Source organism: Sparus aurata, chromosome 19 (assembly GCF_900880675.1).
Source record: "Sparus aurata chromosome 19, fSpaAur1.1, whole genome shotgun sequence".
NCBI lineage: Eukaryota > Metazoa > Chordata > Actinopteri > Spariformes > Sparidae > Sparus > Sparus aurata.
The window spans coordinates 13,526,563-13,542,293 of record NC_044205.1 but is presented as its reverse complement, the minus strand read 5'-3'; the positions used below and the strand labels follow the sequence as shown (position 1 = coordinate 13,542,293).

At 40.8% G+C, this 15,731-nt stretch overlaps 1 protein-coding gene across 4 annotated transcripts in view; it reads right to left on the bottom strand.

Annotated features, from left to right (window-relative positions):
* ctnnd2a (catenin (cadherin-associated protein), delta 2a) overlaps positions 1 to 15,731 on the bottom strand; it is a 271,445-nt gene that overhangs the window by 109,953 nt on the left and 145,761 nt on the right. For 3 of the 4 annotated variants that reach the window (XM_030398742.1, XM_030398744.1, XM_030398745.1), the window contains one exon: positions 3,450 to 3,816. In XM_030398742.1, coding sequence (XP_030254602.1) covers positions 3,450 to 3,816 — 367 coding nt within the window. The remainder of the gene's footprint in view (positions 1 to 3,449; positions 3,817 to 15,731) is intronic. The other variant, XM_030398743.1, reaches the window with a different exon arrangement.

The window sequence follows — 15,731 nt, the reverse complement described above, 5'->3', positions numbered from 1 at the left end:
ATAGCTAAATAAAGAGCTGTAAATGTTATATAGTAACCGTCATTCCTATTATTAGATTGCAGAGTTACAACAGAAAGTTACAAGTACAGTTGGCTACAGCTTTGCGACTTGTTGCTATTGTTATATTGTCCAGATGTGTTACTTTTCTCAGTAGTTAACAAAATAATGTATCAAGTTAATTTATGATGGCAGGAATCTTGCAACATTATGTAACATTACCCAACACTGCCCACAGGTATACTACATCAGTATTATCCATGTTCTCATGAAGACAAAAAAGTTGATGAAACTACATAGCAGTTACAGCATTTGCAATGACAAATTGATTTAAATTCCCTAATTAGTAAAATAATGCAATTCATTTTTGAATGTTTTCACCACCTTTGTTCAAGCAGATTACTGCAAAAGCAGAAAACATCCAAAAGCTGTCATCCATATTGCACAGTAATGAAAGGCCTACTGTACGAAAACAAAATTTGATCTCCCCAGCTTTATAAACAGATTAATACATTTACAGGATTATCCTTTAATGAGCATTAAGAATTCAGGCTCTCTGATGTGCATAACATTGTATTTTCCCCTATTTATTCACAACATTTCCATGATCTTCCTCCTCTGTGTGTTTGTGTAGATACTGCTCATATGATGCTGCAATTCGTGAGGCTGTTCCTTATCTTGGTGACCTGCGCTAACCTCCCGTTTCTTCCATCTACCACGTCTCTTTGAGAAACTTATTTCTACTTGCTGTTTCAATTGTTTATATTGCTGCCGTCTGACTAACGTACCTTTGTCACAAAACTTGCTGGTAGAGATATTACTTACAGAAAAAGAACATATATTACTGCTTTGACTCTTGCTGGATTCAGGAAGAGTTTTCTGTATATAGAAAACATCACAGTGCAGACAACAAACTGCAAATAACAAAGGCTTCACAAACTTAGTGGAAGGGGAAAAAGAGGGCTTGCTTTTTACAAAGAGAAAAGGCAAAGTGGTCTGACGTGACTCACAGTCACTTGTGTTTACAAAAATATGCACATTCTGGGAATTCTGTTTCACTTGCAAATTAAATCCAACCTATAAATACTTTCTTCACTGAGCAAAACTTTAGAGGTTATTTGTGTTTGTGTGAAAAAGAAGGCAGTCTTGAGTTGGTCAATCATACCACATTAATACTAAACCATTATGGCCTCATTATAAAATGCTTTGTACAACTTCACAGTAGATTCCTGTAGATGACTGTATGTTTATTTGACGGTGCACATGTTATTTGGTCAGTCTTTCTCTTTTGTTTTAAATAATTCTCTCCAACTCTTTCGCTCTTATTCTGTCATCTCTTTCTCCCTCACCCATTCTCTGTCTCTTGCTTGCTCTCCCTGTCTCCCTCTCCTGTGATTGACAGCTGCTGCTGAGACTTGATCTATGCATGTCTCAGCCCCACTTGCTCTGTAATTAAAGGAATTATACATCAAGAGTCCTGTGAAATACGTATATATAAATAAAGAGGGGAGCCTTAGCTTTTGCTTAATTGCGAAGACAAGAGGATGGAAGTGATCACAGCGCAGTAGGACTCTTTTACACGCAGCATAACACGAAAAGGAGGCGGAATGGAGCTTCTAAAGCAAACGGTGAGTGACTGGAGAAACACTGGCTTTTATTAGTTTTTCTTTCTAAACATGGTTGATTTATTATTTGGGTCCAACGGATCTGGCTCAGACAAAAATATGCAGAGTCGTCTGGCAAGAAAAGTTGAACCTGGCTTTTGTCTTCATCTGCCAACATACTGGGTCAGTCAGTGCATATTCCTGGTAAATTATTTTGAAAGGTAAACATGGTAATTCTGCCGTTTGCCTCAAAACAGTCCAGACAGCTGATAAAAGTATAGCTGTTGACGTCAACTTTTGGGATTTTACAAATCCCTACTCGTGGTATCATATATTGCTGTGCAGTGTTTTTTTTTTTATCTGATAAGCCTTCAGACTTCAGAAATTATTAGCCAGACCAGCCTTCCGGATGCAGACTAATTTCATATAAACCAACAAAAACAAATACTTCGATAAAGGAAAAATGTTTATTTTATTTAGACCAGTGTTGGGACCCACAGATGAAGTCATTCATTGTGGATTTCAAAATGGACTCTGAACTGTACTCAGTGTCCCATTCTTCACACCTAGGTGCAAAATTCAGGTTTGAGCTACTATTGGTCAGGTTGACAGACTTCACAATCTGAGGAACACCAAGCAAGTTAGCACCGAGCTGCTACCCTTGCAAAGGAAAGGAACGACCAGTTTCCTCCTCTGCCGACTTTCATCAAACCTTGCACAGCAAGAACAGCTTTGTTCAACACTGGAATCCCGACCATCTCCTGCAACCAGCAGCACCTTTTTTCAAAGACTGGTGTTGTTCAACTGGGCTTAGATAGCATAGCATAGCATAGCACACACACACACACACACACACACACACACACACACACACACACACACACACACACCTGTATATAGTACATGTTAGTGAGATTGTGTGTTTTCATCTTTGTGTTGAATAAAAGACTTTTGAACCTCATTGCTGTCTATTTAATGTTGTACAAGAGTGAATAACTGACATCAAAAGAGGTGAGTATGGTCAAGAACACAGTTGCAAAACATAGCAAGTAAACAGGCGTTATCTAGACACCTTAAACGATGTATGTGCCACCTGAAAATTGTAAGATTGTATGTCATGAAATGAAGAGAAAATAGAAAGTTGGCCTTCTTCTGTTGCATTTACTTCTGCTCAAAGCAACCACAGCTTACCAGTTTGACGAAGCTCTAGCTGAACATGTCTGTATGCAACAGCATATTTATGACTCTTAGTCCCCTATTTTCTTCTCTCCTCGCCTATTTTTCGTCTAGGCTTTGTACAATAGGTGCAACAGTACACATTCCTCCACAAACACCATGGATGTTTACCAGTGTGGACATGGAAATGCTCTGTTAAGCTCCATATCATCCTTTTGAGTACTGACATTCATTATTTCCACCTGTGCATGTTGAGTATGCTCAATGCGGAGAACACATTTGTGCCTTTCTTGACAGGTGTTGTCATTTGAACTCACATACATGTATGGACCATGTTTCTGGCCTTTCTGTGAGTCAGTTAAAAAAGTGAAAGTAAAAGAGGTGAAGCTGTAATACAGAGGTTATAAGGGGTGGTTGGTCGTGGGGATAGTGAGTGTGCAACTTTCAAGAAGACAGCACCAGGACTGGAGACTCTAGTGTCTTCGCAATCTTACAAACCTAAATCCTCTTGCAAACACGCACATGGATCATTTGTCACACTTGTCCTATCAAAGTGCCTTTAATCATCTTCTGCTCCATGATCTTGTGCACATTTTGGCCCAAGGAACCCCACAAAACACACATACGGTACAAAATTCACATTCATGGCCATAAACACTCCTTTTATCCTACCTGGGGTCTTTCTGAATAGAGTCGATGGAAGGTGAACGCTGCAGGCTGCCTTCAGGTGGCAAGGCTGGTCCAGACTTGCTATAGGGTGATTCCACCACCGAGGGGCAGTACTGCAAGGTGCGGTAGGGGTCCGCCACATAGGGGTCTGAGCCATACAAGTCTCCACCACCTCCACTTGAGGTGTAGCCTGGTCCCACTGTGGCATAATTGTTGCTCCCACCACGGCTGTAGTTTCCTGTAGCGGTGCCGTGACTTCCTGTGCGCTGCAAGGGGGCGGAGTCGACACCAGGGGAGGAGGGAGCTATGGTGGGAAAGTAGGGACAGAGGACATAACTTAGGACCTGGTCATGGACACGCTGGGTCAGGTCTACAGGGAGGAGGAGGGGGTTGAGGGAGAAGAGGAGGGTAGGGGAAGACAATAGGAGAGGCGAGGGGGAGAAGGAAAGAATGAGAGAAAGGAGAGGAGAAAAGACAAGAAGAGAGGAGAGAAGCAAAAAGGCAGAAGAGATGAACAGGTTGTTGTGAGAAGACAACCATGTCTCCATTTTGATTGATAAATATTGGCCACATGCCCAGGATTAACAACAAGGACCAATGTTCAACAGAGGGGAGGATTCAAGAGAGAGAAGAGAAAAGTCGACAAAAGTTGAGCTGAGGTGTGATGAAAGCTTAAATACAAAATACACAGAATTACCTATTATAAGCTACTATAAACAGTATTGACAATGTAGCACTGAAACTATGTTTTTTCTGCATCTTATAGCTGTAGTAGTATGATTTTCCTCATAATACAATAAAGACAATGACATGATTGAATTGTTGAACTTAATTCATTTTAAAAGTACATTTACTTTAGACCCATTTAGCAAAAATAAGTATTTCAATCAGGTAAAATTATATTTTAATACCAAGTGCTGCAGAGAATAAATAAGAAATAAACAGAATACATATAAAACAATATGCATAAAAATAAATCTCCCAAAATAATTTAAAAAAATTACAGCCCCGTCTCCACAACAGCAAATCAGCGACGATGTTTTTTAAAGCCATTCACAGTCTCAGCAGATCTAACCTCAGAGGGGGGTGACTGAGTCCCAACAGCAAAGGCAAAATCACCCTTTGATATGCAAAGAGGCCGTAGGTGGTCTAGAGGTGGAATAGGGATTCAAAAGCTGAAAAATGTATGTAGAAGTAGTTGTTTTCCTATGTGAATTACAGTAGCCTAATAAAAAATCCCTTAAGCAAATGTTTCAATAACACTGAGGATTTGTAAATAGTGTTAACCTGTCACTCAAATGACTCATTAGCCTGCCATGTTATATAAAAAAAGGTAAACTAAGCGAATTTGCAGACAGTAAGAGGATGACTGCAGCAACTTTTCCTACAGAATGAGACAGCTGCCTGGTGAGCAATATGGACTAAAAAAAACATAAAATAAAAACAAAAAATAAAACAACAAGCTATCTCTCTTTAGAGTGAGATGGAAATTGAATTGGGATTTGTTCTGCGATGCAAGCAGCCTACAGGGGCACAGTAGCTGTCACCTTTCCTCCCCGTCGTGTTGGAACGGCAGATCGGTGATATATCAAGGTGTTAATGTGAGTCTGGGGGGCTCGTTTCTCTGGTTGTAAAAACACAGAGACAGACGGTGTGGGGGGGGTCCATCTCATCTGTCATTACGACCAGGGTGTGTGTACACAGAAGCACACGCGTACACACATGCAAAAACACCATAAATGTGTTCTTCAGGGATTGTGTGATAAATCACAGAGCCTTGAAATCAATGTGGCTGTGTGGTAGACCGGGGCTTTAACAGAGGCTAATGCGCCTTCTCTTACAAAGAATAAGCCTTTAAAACATGTTTGGATGGGAACTGGAGCACAAGCAACAACACGCGAACACACACAACATATACACATGGGCCAGGACACAGGCATTCTAATCCATCTCTGAAGACCCATAAGCGGGAATGCATATAAACACACACATTTACACGTTATATAAGCCCCCTTATACGCATAAACACTGTATTAACAAAGGAAAGGAGGGTTATGTGAATGTGAGTGTGTGTCCCAATGTTGAGTGTCTTATCGTTATGTGACCAACAAAACTGCTCTTTAGTACTGTCTTGAGTGGTGGCATTTACTTGACCTTCACAACCCTCTTATGTCTTTCCTTTTCACTCTTTCTCGCTTACACATGCATACACGCGCACACGCACACACACACACACACACACACACACACACACACACACACACAAATGTCTGATCCGCCCAACGAATTTTGTACATGAGACCCTCAACAATCATTTTCTAAAGCTCTTATTTAAATTATTCTCACCAAATCTGGTAAACTCCATTAGTCGACCCACCAGAGGCACAAGGAGCCTTTTGGATGATGTAACTACATTAGCATATTTTTATTTCCTCCAAAATCAGGTTAACAAAAATCCTTTGCTAGCAAGACAGTGAAAAATCCCAACTTTCAAACTTTGCCATGCAATGCCCATGAGGCTAATGGCTGTGCAAGCTCCTCAACTGATGCCCCAAATTTGACAAAGATCCAGAGAATTAGGCAGGGATAGTGACACAGTGAGGAAGCCTGGGAAGAAAAAAAAAAACAGAGAAACAGCTAAGAGACAAGGGATGGAGCTGTGGTTTAGAAAAGAGCCAAACGAGAGGGCAGAGGGAGGAAACTAGAGGCAACGGAGTTAGCGACAGTACAGAGGCTATAGGAGGGTAATGAAGCAGAGTTACTCCCATCAGAAGCAAATCCCAGGCTTTTCTGTACTTTGAATGGTGTCTGTACTATGCCTGTCTTTCTGAATGTCTCATTAGAAGCCCTGGCTTTAGGCCTAACACTGCCAGTGTCAGTGTGCACTCATCGAGAGACTTGACACCCGAATAGGACCAACCCCAGAGCCCGAGACGTGATGGGAGAACAGGGAAAAGAAGAGGGAAGCAAAACACACACGAAAAAATGCCTGTCTATTTATTTTCATAGCCTGTGCCCACTGACTAGGGATGTCCTTGTGTATAATTTGAAAAAGGGAAAAGAGAACAAATCGATAAGGAGGTTGGTAGGTATCATAAAGACAGAGAAATCCCCCAAAATGTCCTGCCAAATTACTGTGTGACTGTGTCCTTTTGTTTTCACATTCTGTTACTTTGTATTCAGCTTCTCCACACCTCTTTATGCATTTCATTTTCTTCTTCACTCAATCTTTCTGTCTGCTCTCGCTCTCTTCTTCCCCTACCTTAAGTAAATGGAGTGCTGCTGAATTTATCATTTGCTCTGGTAATGGTGTGTTCTGACTGATGACTTGACCTTTGGGGCCAGTATTGCCTGGCAAAAAAATCAGTGTGTGGGCGCCTGCTTATGCATGCATGTGTGTCTTTGTATTCCTGTCCTTGTGAGAACTGCTCGGGTTTTAGACTTTTTGGAGAAAATGGGCATTTTTGACCAGTCTTAAAATACATCTTGTCAGTTTAAGGTTAGAATTAGATTAAACGTTAGGGATGTAATTGGAAGTTCAGGTTTAGGTTTGGGGTTATGGAATAAAATAGAGCTGCAACAATTAATCTGTCAATCAATAGGCTGTCAACTATTATATTAATCACCAACTATTTATGATTGTTTGAGTAATTTTGCAATGTAATGTAAAGTAATTCAAGCTTCTTAAGTAAGAATATTATTCATTTACTTTACTCCTTTATGACAAAAACCTTAATACCTTTGGGTTGTGGACAAAACAAGACAATGCAGGACATCATTTTGGGTTTTGAGGAATGACTGATTTTTCACCATTTGACATTTTGTAGACCAAACAAGTAATTGATTAATTTAGGAAATAATCAATAGATTATTAGATGATAAAAATAATTGTTAGTTGCAGTAAAACATAAAAATGGAAGGCTTTCTCAAGTATAGTAAGACAAATATGCATGTGTGTGAGAGGGTGTGTCTTTTATGAATTTGCTAAAGACTCAGCATGAGGCAAAGTCGCTGTGCTGTTTCATAAAATATTAAACAAATAATGAGATCTGCCCTGTGTGTGCAAACAGACACACACACACACACACACACACACACACACACACACACACACACACACGAAGCTCCACTAACACCTCTCACACCTAACGCTCTGACGGCGTGAAATTGTGCTCGGGAGGAAATAAAAGGGGCGGGTGTGCCTTTGTATTCCCTCGCTTCGGCGTAGAGTAAACAAATCGCGGCTGTGCTCCTGCTGGCAGATTAGCGACGGGAAGGGAAACTCTATTAGTCATTTGACACAGTGATACCTCCGCAATTAGCCATCCGGCTGAGGGGCTGGCTAGCTCAGAGTAGGCCTGACTTTTTCTTTGGGCTGCTGAGATGAGGGAGCCCACGCTGAATGGACAAGAGATGGAAGAAAAACAGGAGGAGGGAGGGAGAGAGAAAGAGATAGGGAGTGAGAAAAAAAAAAAAACTAGAGGGAGATCAAACCAATCGTCAGAGCTTTTCCATGTCCATCCTCCCTTCTCGTTCTTTCATCTCTGCCTCCATTTCTTTCAACCCTCCTCTGTCTCTGTCACTCTCTTTTTCTCCTTCAATCCCTTGCCCTTTTCTCCTTTCTTTACTTCTTTCTTTCCCCCTCTACATCTGTCCCTCCCTGTCTATACCTCCATCCATCTTTTTTTCTAACCCGTCTCTTCTGAAACATTTGCTGCCCTCCCTCGTCTGCTGTACTTCATTCCCTCTCTGTTTCTATTTTTTTTGTGTCACCCTCCCTCCATCCCCATTCATTTCATGTTTTTCTCTCGCTTTCTTCCCTAACACCCTTCTGTCTCACTATCTCTCTCCCTCTATTGTGGTTGTAGTAGACTATGTGATCAGAGCTGAGGACATGTCCTTTCTCTCGACACGCTTCAGCGCTCAGCACGATTACACAAAACCCCTCAGTACAGTCTATCGCTCTCGAGTATGCGCACTGGCATAGACACACACAAGCACTGAAACATGGATTTGCTAAATATGCAAGTGATTGACGTGGACTAAACATGTGTGCTTGTAACATGTCTGTTTCTAATACTTTAAGGTCATGCAACTGCATTCACACTCACACTTCAACCTTGCCTACAGCAGCCACGGATGGAGCCACATGCGCGCGTGCACACACACGCAAACTGCTTGGATGTGGAGGAGAGTAAGGATTAGTTTCTCCCTCTGTTTATCCCTGGGAGAGCCTCCTGGCCAACACACAGCTCTTGATGTTCCTGAGCTGGAAGCACTGGAGGCCACGCATGCGCACACGCACACACATTTACACACACACAGACACACAGACACACACACACACACGCACACACACACACACACACACACACACACACAAATGCCCTGTTTTGCACTTTCAGTATCAAGTATACAGCGTTTTACAGTGTGGGAGCTGTAGGACACTTGTCTCTATGAGTCAAGGTGCCATGTCTTTCTCCAAGGGTGCCACTCAGACACAGCAGGGGCTCCAGGCCAGTGGCTGCAGTTAAATGTTCATGCAGAAGGACAATCGTGAAAGTCATAAAAAGATGAGCTTCATATTTTTCCAACTGAAGGGCTAACCATTTATATAAGTCACTACAAGGGAAACACTCTTGTATTGCATGTGCAGCATGTAAACATGTACGGCAGAAAAATTCTCATAAAATAAACACTGTCATTTTCATGCCCGTTGTTTTCATCTGTATAATGCCTTAAACAATTATTTCAGCTAATTACACTAACAATCCAAGGTGTGAAACACTTGAAATTGCCTTGTTGTTAGGTGTTATACAAGTAAACTTGTCATAGTTTGGCTTGTCTTACAATAGCATAATGTTGCTGTTGCTAAGATGTGCCTGAAAGCATCTGCATGAGATTTTTTATTTCACAAGGTTTGATTTCATATGACAACATTTGATTAATCTATGGCACAAAAATGCATTAGGAAAAATCTTTTTTTTTTTTCATAATATCTGAGAATTTGAGGACTGACAAGACACTAATCTTATGGATATTTGAGGTTCATAATTACTACACAAAAGGATCACAGTTATTGGGAAAATGGTGGCTCAGTTTTTTCGCCTCACAGCAAGGATTCAAACCCAACAGCCGCAGCCTTTTGTATTAAGTTTGCATTGCATCCTCTGTGTTTATATGGGTTTTTGACAAATGCTCCTTTCTCCTCACACAGTTGAAAGACATGCAGGTTAGACGGACTGAACCCTCTTTATCACCCTAGTGTAATGCAAATTTCTTCTGCCGCATGTAAGCAGCCTCTCACCCACTGTGTGCTAAAATAAGCTGCACACCCCCATGACTCTGGATAAGATAAGTGGGTTAGCAAATGGAGGATAACACACTTAACTTAGCACGTTTGAGAATGATTTGGTTGAAATAACATAGGGACATTGAAACTAAGAAAAGAGGCTAACAGTGCTTTGCGAACCCTCCCACAGAGGGACTGTGGGTGTTAACAATATCACACCATCGTGAGGCTAGATCATTTATTTGTATTTATGGTGTGATAAGGAACAATAGGGGAACAAAGAGCAAACACAGTGGTAATAACAAATATAAGTAAAACGATAAACTGAATCAATGAATGAATAAAACATGTTTTAAACAGAGGATATGAACAGTTCTTTTCATATGATGAAGACAGTCAATGCTGCTTTTGTTCTGACTTCAAATTTATCTATGATCTTTGAGGACAAAAACAAATGAACGCTTCTTTCTGTAGTTATGAATTCAGTTATGAATTCATTACTGTTGAATTGATTCATTACATAGAATATGCTAATCATGTTAACTGAGATAGCATGGGACACAAGTAGAATTGGTTTATGGTTGTATGTTCCTGTGCCTGCTTTATGTATGTGTTTGCCATGTATCATCAACAGTATAGGTGGTGTGTGTGTGTGTGTGTGTCTTCGTGTGACAGGATGGTGCAGGGTGAGCAGCACCAACTTGACTTAAACCCACATTTAGGAAGTGCCATATGTTTTCGCAAGGGAAAGACTTTATGCTGATCTGTGGACTAAGTCAGATGCTTTGAGCTGGTAATTAAAGCTTTCTGAGGCTTCAGCAAAAACTCACTGTAAATACTGTACAAGTTTAAGCTCCAATATAAATCACCTGGATTCAACTTATAAATTGAGTTGTTGTCCACTTAGTTGAATAATACTGTAGGTCATGGTTTTATGGCCTGTCACAGTTAGGTTCACCTGTGAGAAAACAGACTACAGCAGAGAAAAATATTCTTAAAATGTAGAGAAATAACGAATTTGGTTCCTTCCTTTCTTCCTCTCCTTCTTTCTCAGCCCCCCTCCTTACTTTGCTGCATTTTCAAATTTTTTAACATTAAACTGAGCCTCAACTTAATCGGCATTTGACATTGTCTTTCATTGCAGAGCTGGCAGCAGCATGACACTCAGGAACCAGGTATTTACCCTGCATGACTGTTTTCACACAGGAGTAAACATCCCTTTATAAGTAAGTGTGAATTCACAACTCCCTCTTTACTGGTATTCAAAAGACAGTAGGTTCATTAAAAGACCAGCAGGATCAGGGGCCAAGCACAAATTGATCCTGGCCAAACAAACCTAATCTAATCTGGCGACAGACCGAGCCTGGTGAGTGACACACTAGAGTAACAGGGGAGATGCTTCAGCCAAAAGGTCTAACAACGCCGCAGTGCTTTAGTTTACTGCACTGAGGTTTTTTCAGGTGCTAATTGATAAAGAACTGGTGATTCAGGTCTACTGAGACGCTAAACTTCCAAAGCTACGTGTTAAATAAGTCTGCCCTTTTATCACTCACACATTGGCAATGATTGGTGCAAAACACCGTAATTCCATTCCTTAAATATTATGTTAAGGCATGTGGCTAAAAGCTAAAGAAGATGTGCACCTACAGTATGTTGCATTCATATGGGTATGTATTATAAATACTGCACATAATGTCCATCAACTCTAGTTGCCTAAATGCACAAACACAGACAGAGCACCTAACAGTAGTATTATAAACCACATTTGGACACGGCAAGACATGTGCTAGATGAAGGTGAGCCTTTTCAATTCCCTCCTTCCTTCTCAAAGATCTGTCGCCTTTTCTATTTAAAAGGTGCACTGAACTTTTCCTGACTCCTGGTCAGAGGATGCACGGTAACGTCACCCTCTCTCAAGTCCTTTCTGTCTTTATCCTATTCCTCTCTGGTCTCTTGGGCTTGTTTTCTCTCTCTCATCTCTCTCCTTCATCACACTCTCTGTTCTGTCCCCCTCATTAGGATGTCAGATCTCATTACAGAAGGAACACAGCAGATTTAAAGGGGAAAGCAGATTGGTTTAATGGTTTGATGTAAAGCCTGCTTCATATTTCTTTCTCTCCCTCCTACAGTGCATGCATACCATATGTGTGCATATTCTTACTGGCAGAAGGGACCAGTGCTGTAGAGCGGCAACTTCAAGCTAAAAAAATCTCAATTTCGTTTCAAGTAACATTGTAACACACACGCGCACACATGCTAATGTAACAGAGGTGATACCTTGTCCTGGGAACTGCGTGAATTTAACTGCAGAATTTTTTGTGATTCTATAACACCACAGCTTTTACCCTATTTATTCAAAAATGGATAGGACAAAAAAACTAAATCATAATTAATCTACAAAAAACAGTGTCAGTCCTCATTTCGGAGAGGGGTCCGTGGAACAAGGCTCTCGAGACTGAGGTAGAGGTAGCACTATGTAAGTATGTAAAACCTGAAGATTATGGCAGGAATTTTTAGAGACATGTAGAAAGCCACCTTAGAATCCCATGAGGTTATTGTCGCCTGTAGGTAAACACCAGCTTTACCTACAGTAAACTTTAGAGTCCTTTGGAGTTGAGGCTCCCAATTTGCTTAGCTCTTTGGAGTGGATGCAGAATAAAGAACTGTCCATGGTGCTGTCTGGTTGACAGGTGATAAGACATCAACTTTTGAACAAAACCACAGGACTGAGCAGAGTAGTGTATCTGTAGTGACAGATGACAAATGTGATATAAAACGCTTGTTGAGCATGACACAAAATGCAAATTCCCAAGTGGCTCTGTATTATTAGTTATCTGAAGGCTCTGTTAATGGCTGAGAAAATATAACCTTGTTCGTGTGGTTTATTGATTAATGATTGGTGAGGAATTTATGTCTGTGTCCTCCAAAGATACTGGAGGGGAACAATGTTAAGCTACATAATACCCCTTATCAACAGCAGTAGTTCAACCTGGCTACTAGAGGCACCTGACAAATAGCCATGGCACTGAATCTACCCATTCTCGCTGTCGCCACCTGAGCTACGTGCAGCTCTGATGATAGGCTATTAAAGAGAAAAAGTGCCACATCCATTCAGAGCTGCTGTTATTCCCAGTGGTTAGAGTCATTAATACAGTCCAAGATAGCTTTCATGAAATAAGGAGGGAAGGTGCAGAGGCAAAAATTTAAGAGAAAAGGCAGGAGGCAAGGAAGAAAATGGGTGAAAACATGGAGGGAAGGTCAGAGGAAAGGAGGAAGAAAGACAAAAGAAAAAGGACATGGAAGAAGGTGAAAGTGTTAAAGCACAATATTTTACTGGTGTGCTCTGTAGACTGAATTAATAGAGGTTATGATGAGATATAGGAGAAAGAAATATAAGTAAAAGAGGGGTAGAAAAATAGAAGGAACATAAGAAAAAACAGAAAGACTGAAAAAAGAAATTTATATGACAAACTGGTGAATTAAAAATACACAACATTCTTTTGTGGAAAAATAAACAAATGTGTAAACCACATCCTGAGGCTTTTTCTCGCTGTGATTCCTCTTTGTACCGGAATGTGTGTGTATGCATCTGTGCATTAGAGACACTGTGACCATGCAGGAATAATCGCTTGAAATAGGCCACATTAACCTGCAGTCCTCAGGGGCGCTGGCCTGGTTTAATCCAAGAATGAAACACTGCCGAGCCGCCGCCTGCACACACGCATAGCGCTTAAAACACGCAGACACACACTCATACTTGCACATTAATACTGTGCAGTGTATGAATGTGTGTACGTGCTGGGCAGATAAAAAAAGGATGAGGAGAGTGAGACAGCAGACAGTAACTGGGTTTGTGCATGTAAGAGAGAGGTTTGACCAGATGCAGACACACACAGTCACACAGTTGAAGCAGAGGTTCAGTAACAACTTTTTTTTAGGTTTTCCTCAGTTGAATTTAGAAGTTGTGACAATGATGTTAATCTACAGTAACACTCAGACCAACAATGAACAGAGAAGTGAACTGAGCTGTGACAGACAGACAGACAGGTTAACCAACTGACGGTGTCCTAAACTGGATTTGACTGAATTGGCAAGTGTGTTGTCAAACTGCTGTCGACTGCACTGCAAGAAAATGCCATCAGCCTTCCCATGACTTCAGGTCTTTTTGTTTATTGATGTTCTTCCTACATGGAAGAGTCTGACAGCAGACACAAGTTCCTCAAAATATAAAGTAAAAATACGACTGCAGGTGATGGTGTACTGAGGGCCAAAGAAATCTGCACAATTCGATCAATTTGGCTGTTAACCAGACATTTGCCTCACCAAACTTATACAATTTGAGCCTTGACCCCACTTCGTGTCTGATTTACTTGTTTTTTCCTCATGTCCTGTTTGCTTTGTCTCCTCCTGTCTCTAATTCCTAAACTAGGTCAGGAAACAGCCACTGTAAAAAAAAAAATTATAAAACAGCGCATGTACAATTATAGTCCCTTAAATTGCTTTTGTTGTATCATGCAGCTCCTCTTCATGGTTAAGTGTCCAGTTAAGTAACGTGGTAGCCCACGCTCTCAATGAATACTGTGAGCTTCATTTGACTGCAAGTGCCTTGTTGTTAAATTGGTCTTGAATTAGCAGGCAACTGTGCACCACATATAGACCCACTGACTACAGCTTTGCAAATTTTTGGAGTGTAATAACCACACAAATGTCTCTGTTCTCTTTCCACTGAAGGAATGACTTATAGCATTAATTACATTGATCTATGCCAGCTTAATGAACCAATAATGTGAGGCTGCCATCGCCAAGAAAAGGCACAATGACATAATTAATGACTTAACCGCTCACCATGTCAGCATAGCCTTTATCAGTTCACTATGTGCTATCACTCTGTGCATTATGAATCCTTAATAGACAACCCTTTTATTCACTGCACATACTACTCACGTGCCTTTAAAACATGCTGCGCTAAGGCAAAGCTTTAATTCAACGCCTCAGTGACTTCAAGGTGTGGTTCAGCTTTGGAGTGTTGATTTACCACAGTAGTTACATGGGCTGAGCACAGTGGGGGTAAAATTGTGTATGGAGCGGAAAAGGTTCATTCTGATATACTGTGATGGAGAATTTAGCCCAAACGACATGAGACAATCTATCAAAATAATGTATCATAGGAGAAGCTTATTGTGAAACCTCAAGCGTTGCAATTAAATGTACATGGTCTAATCCACAGTCTATTGATTTTTGTAGCTGCAGTGCAAATTTCCTTTGTGAGTTTCCTTATACCCATCTATTGAAACTACAAATACAAGGCACAGTAAATTATAGATAACACTGGATCCTCTCTGTACACTTCTGAGGCACACTTATTTAATTAATTCCTGCATGAAAAGACAATCCTATCGCTGTTCGTACTGTTCAGAATTTCACCGACAGTAATCAAAGCGATATCCCACAAAGAAAAGAGCAAACCCAATGACCCCCTAACTCTGAAATGTGCTTCATAAGCTACACTTTACGCTTAAAGGCAATTCTCGCTCCTTTCAAGTGAGTCAAACTGATCAACTCAAATGCTGGTCTGAAGTGGCATATTTACTGCTATGATTCTGACCCAAATGCTAATGATAGCTATTAAGGCTAGGCTGGTTAATGACATCGAGGGAACAGTGAACGTGCCGTGACCGACTTGGGTGTTTTCATGTGGGTATGATACGGTAATGGGATTAACATGGCGTACCTAAACCCACATTGAGATAAGCTCAATGAGGCCCCATTAAAAATACATTGCTGGCAACAATGGAGTTACGGAGGGAGCGTGTGAGAATGAGTGTGTCTGACTATGTGAGTTTGATAGAAAATGCTTCCTACTGTGCTTTATTCCCAACTGGAAAAGAAAAACAAAACACAGAATGTGAACTCTCTAATAAAACAAAAGGGAAGGCAATGGTATTTTCAATACTTCTTACTCTATTGTGTATTTTCGCCATTTATTCCTGGGC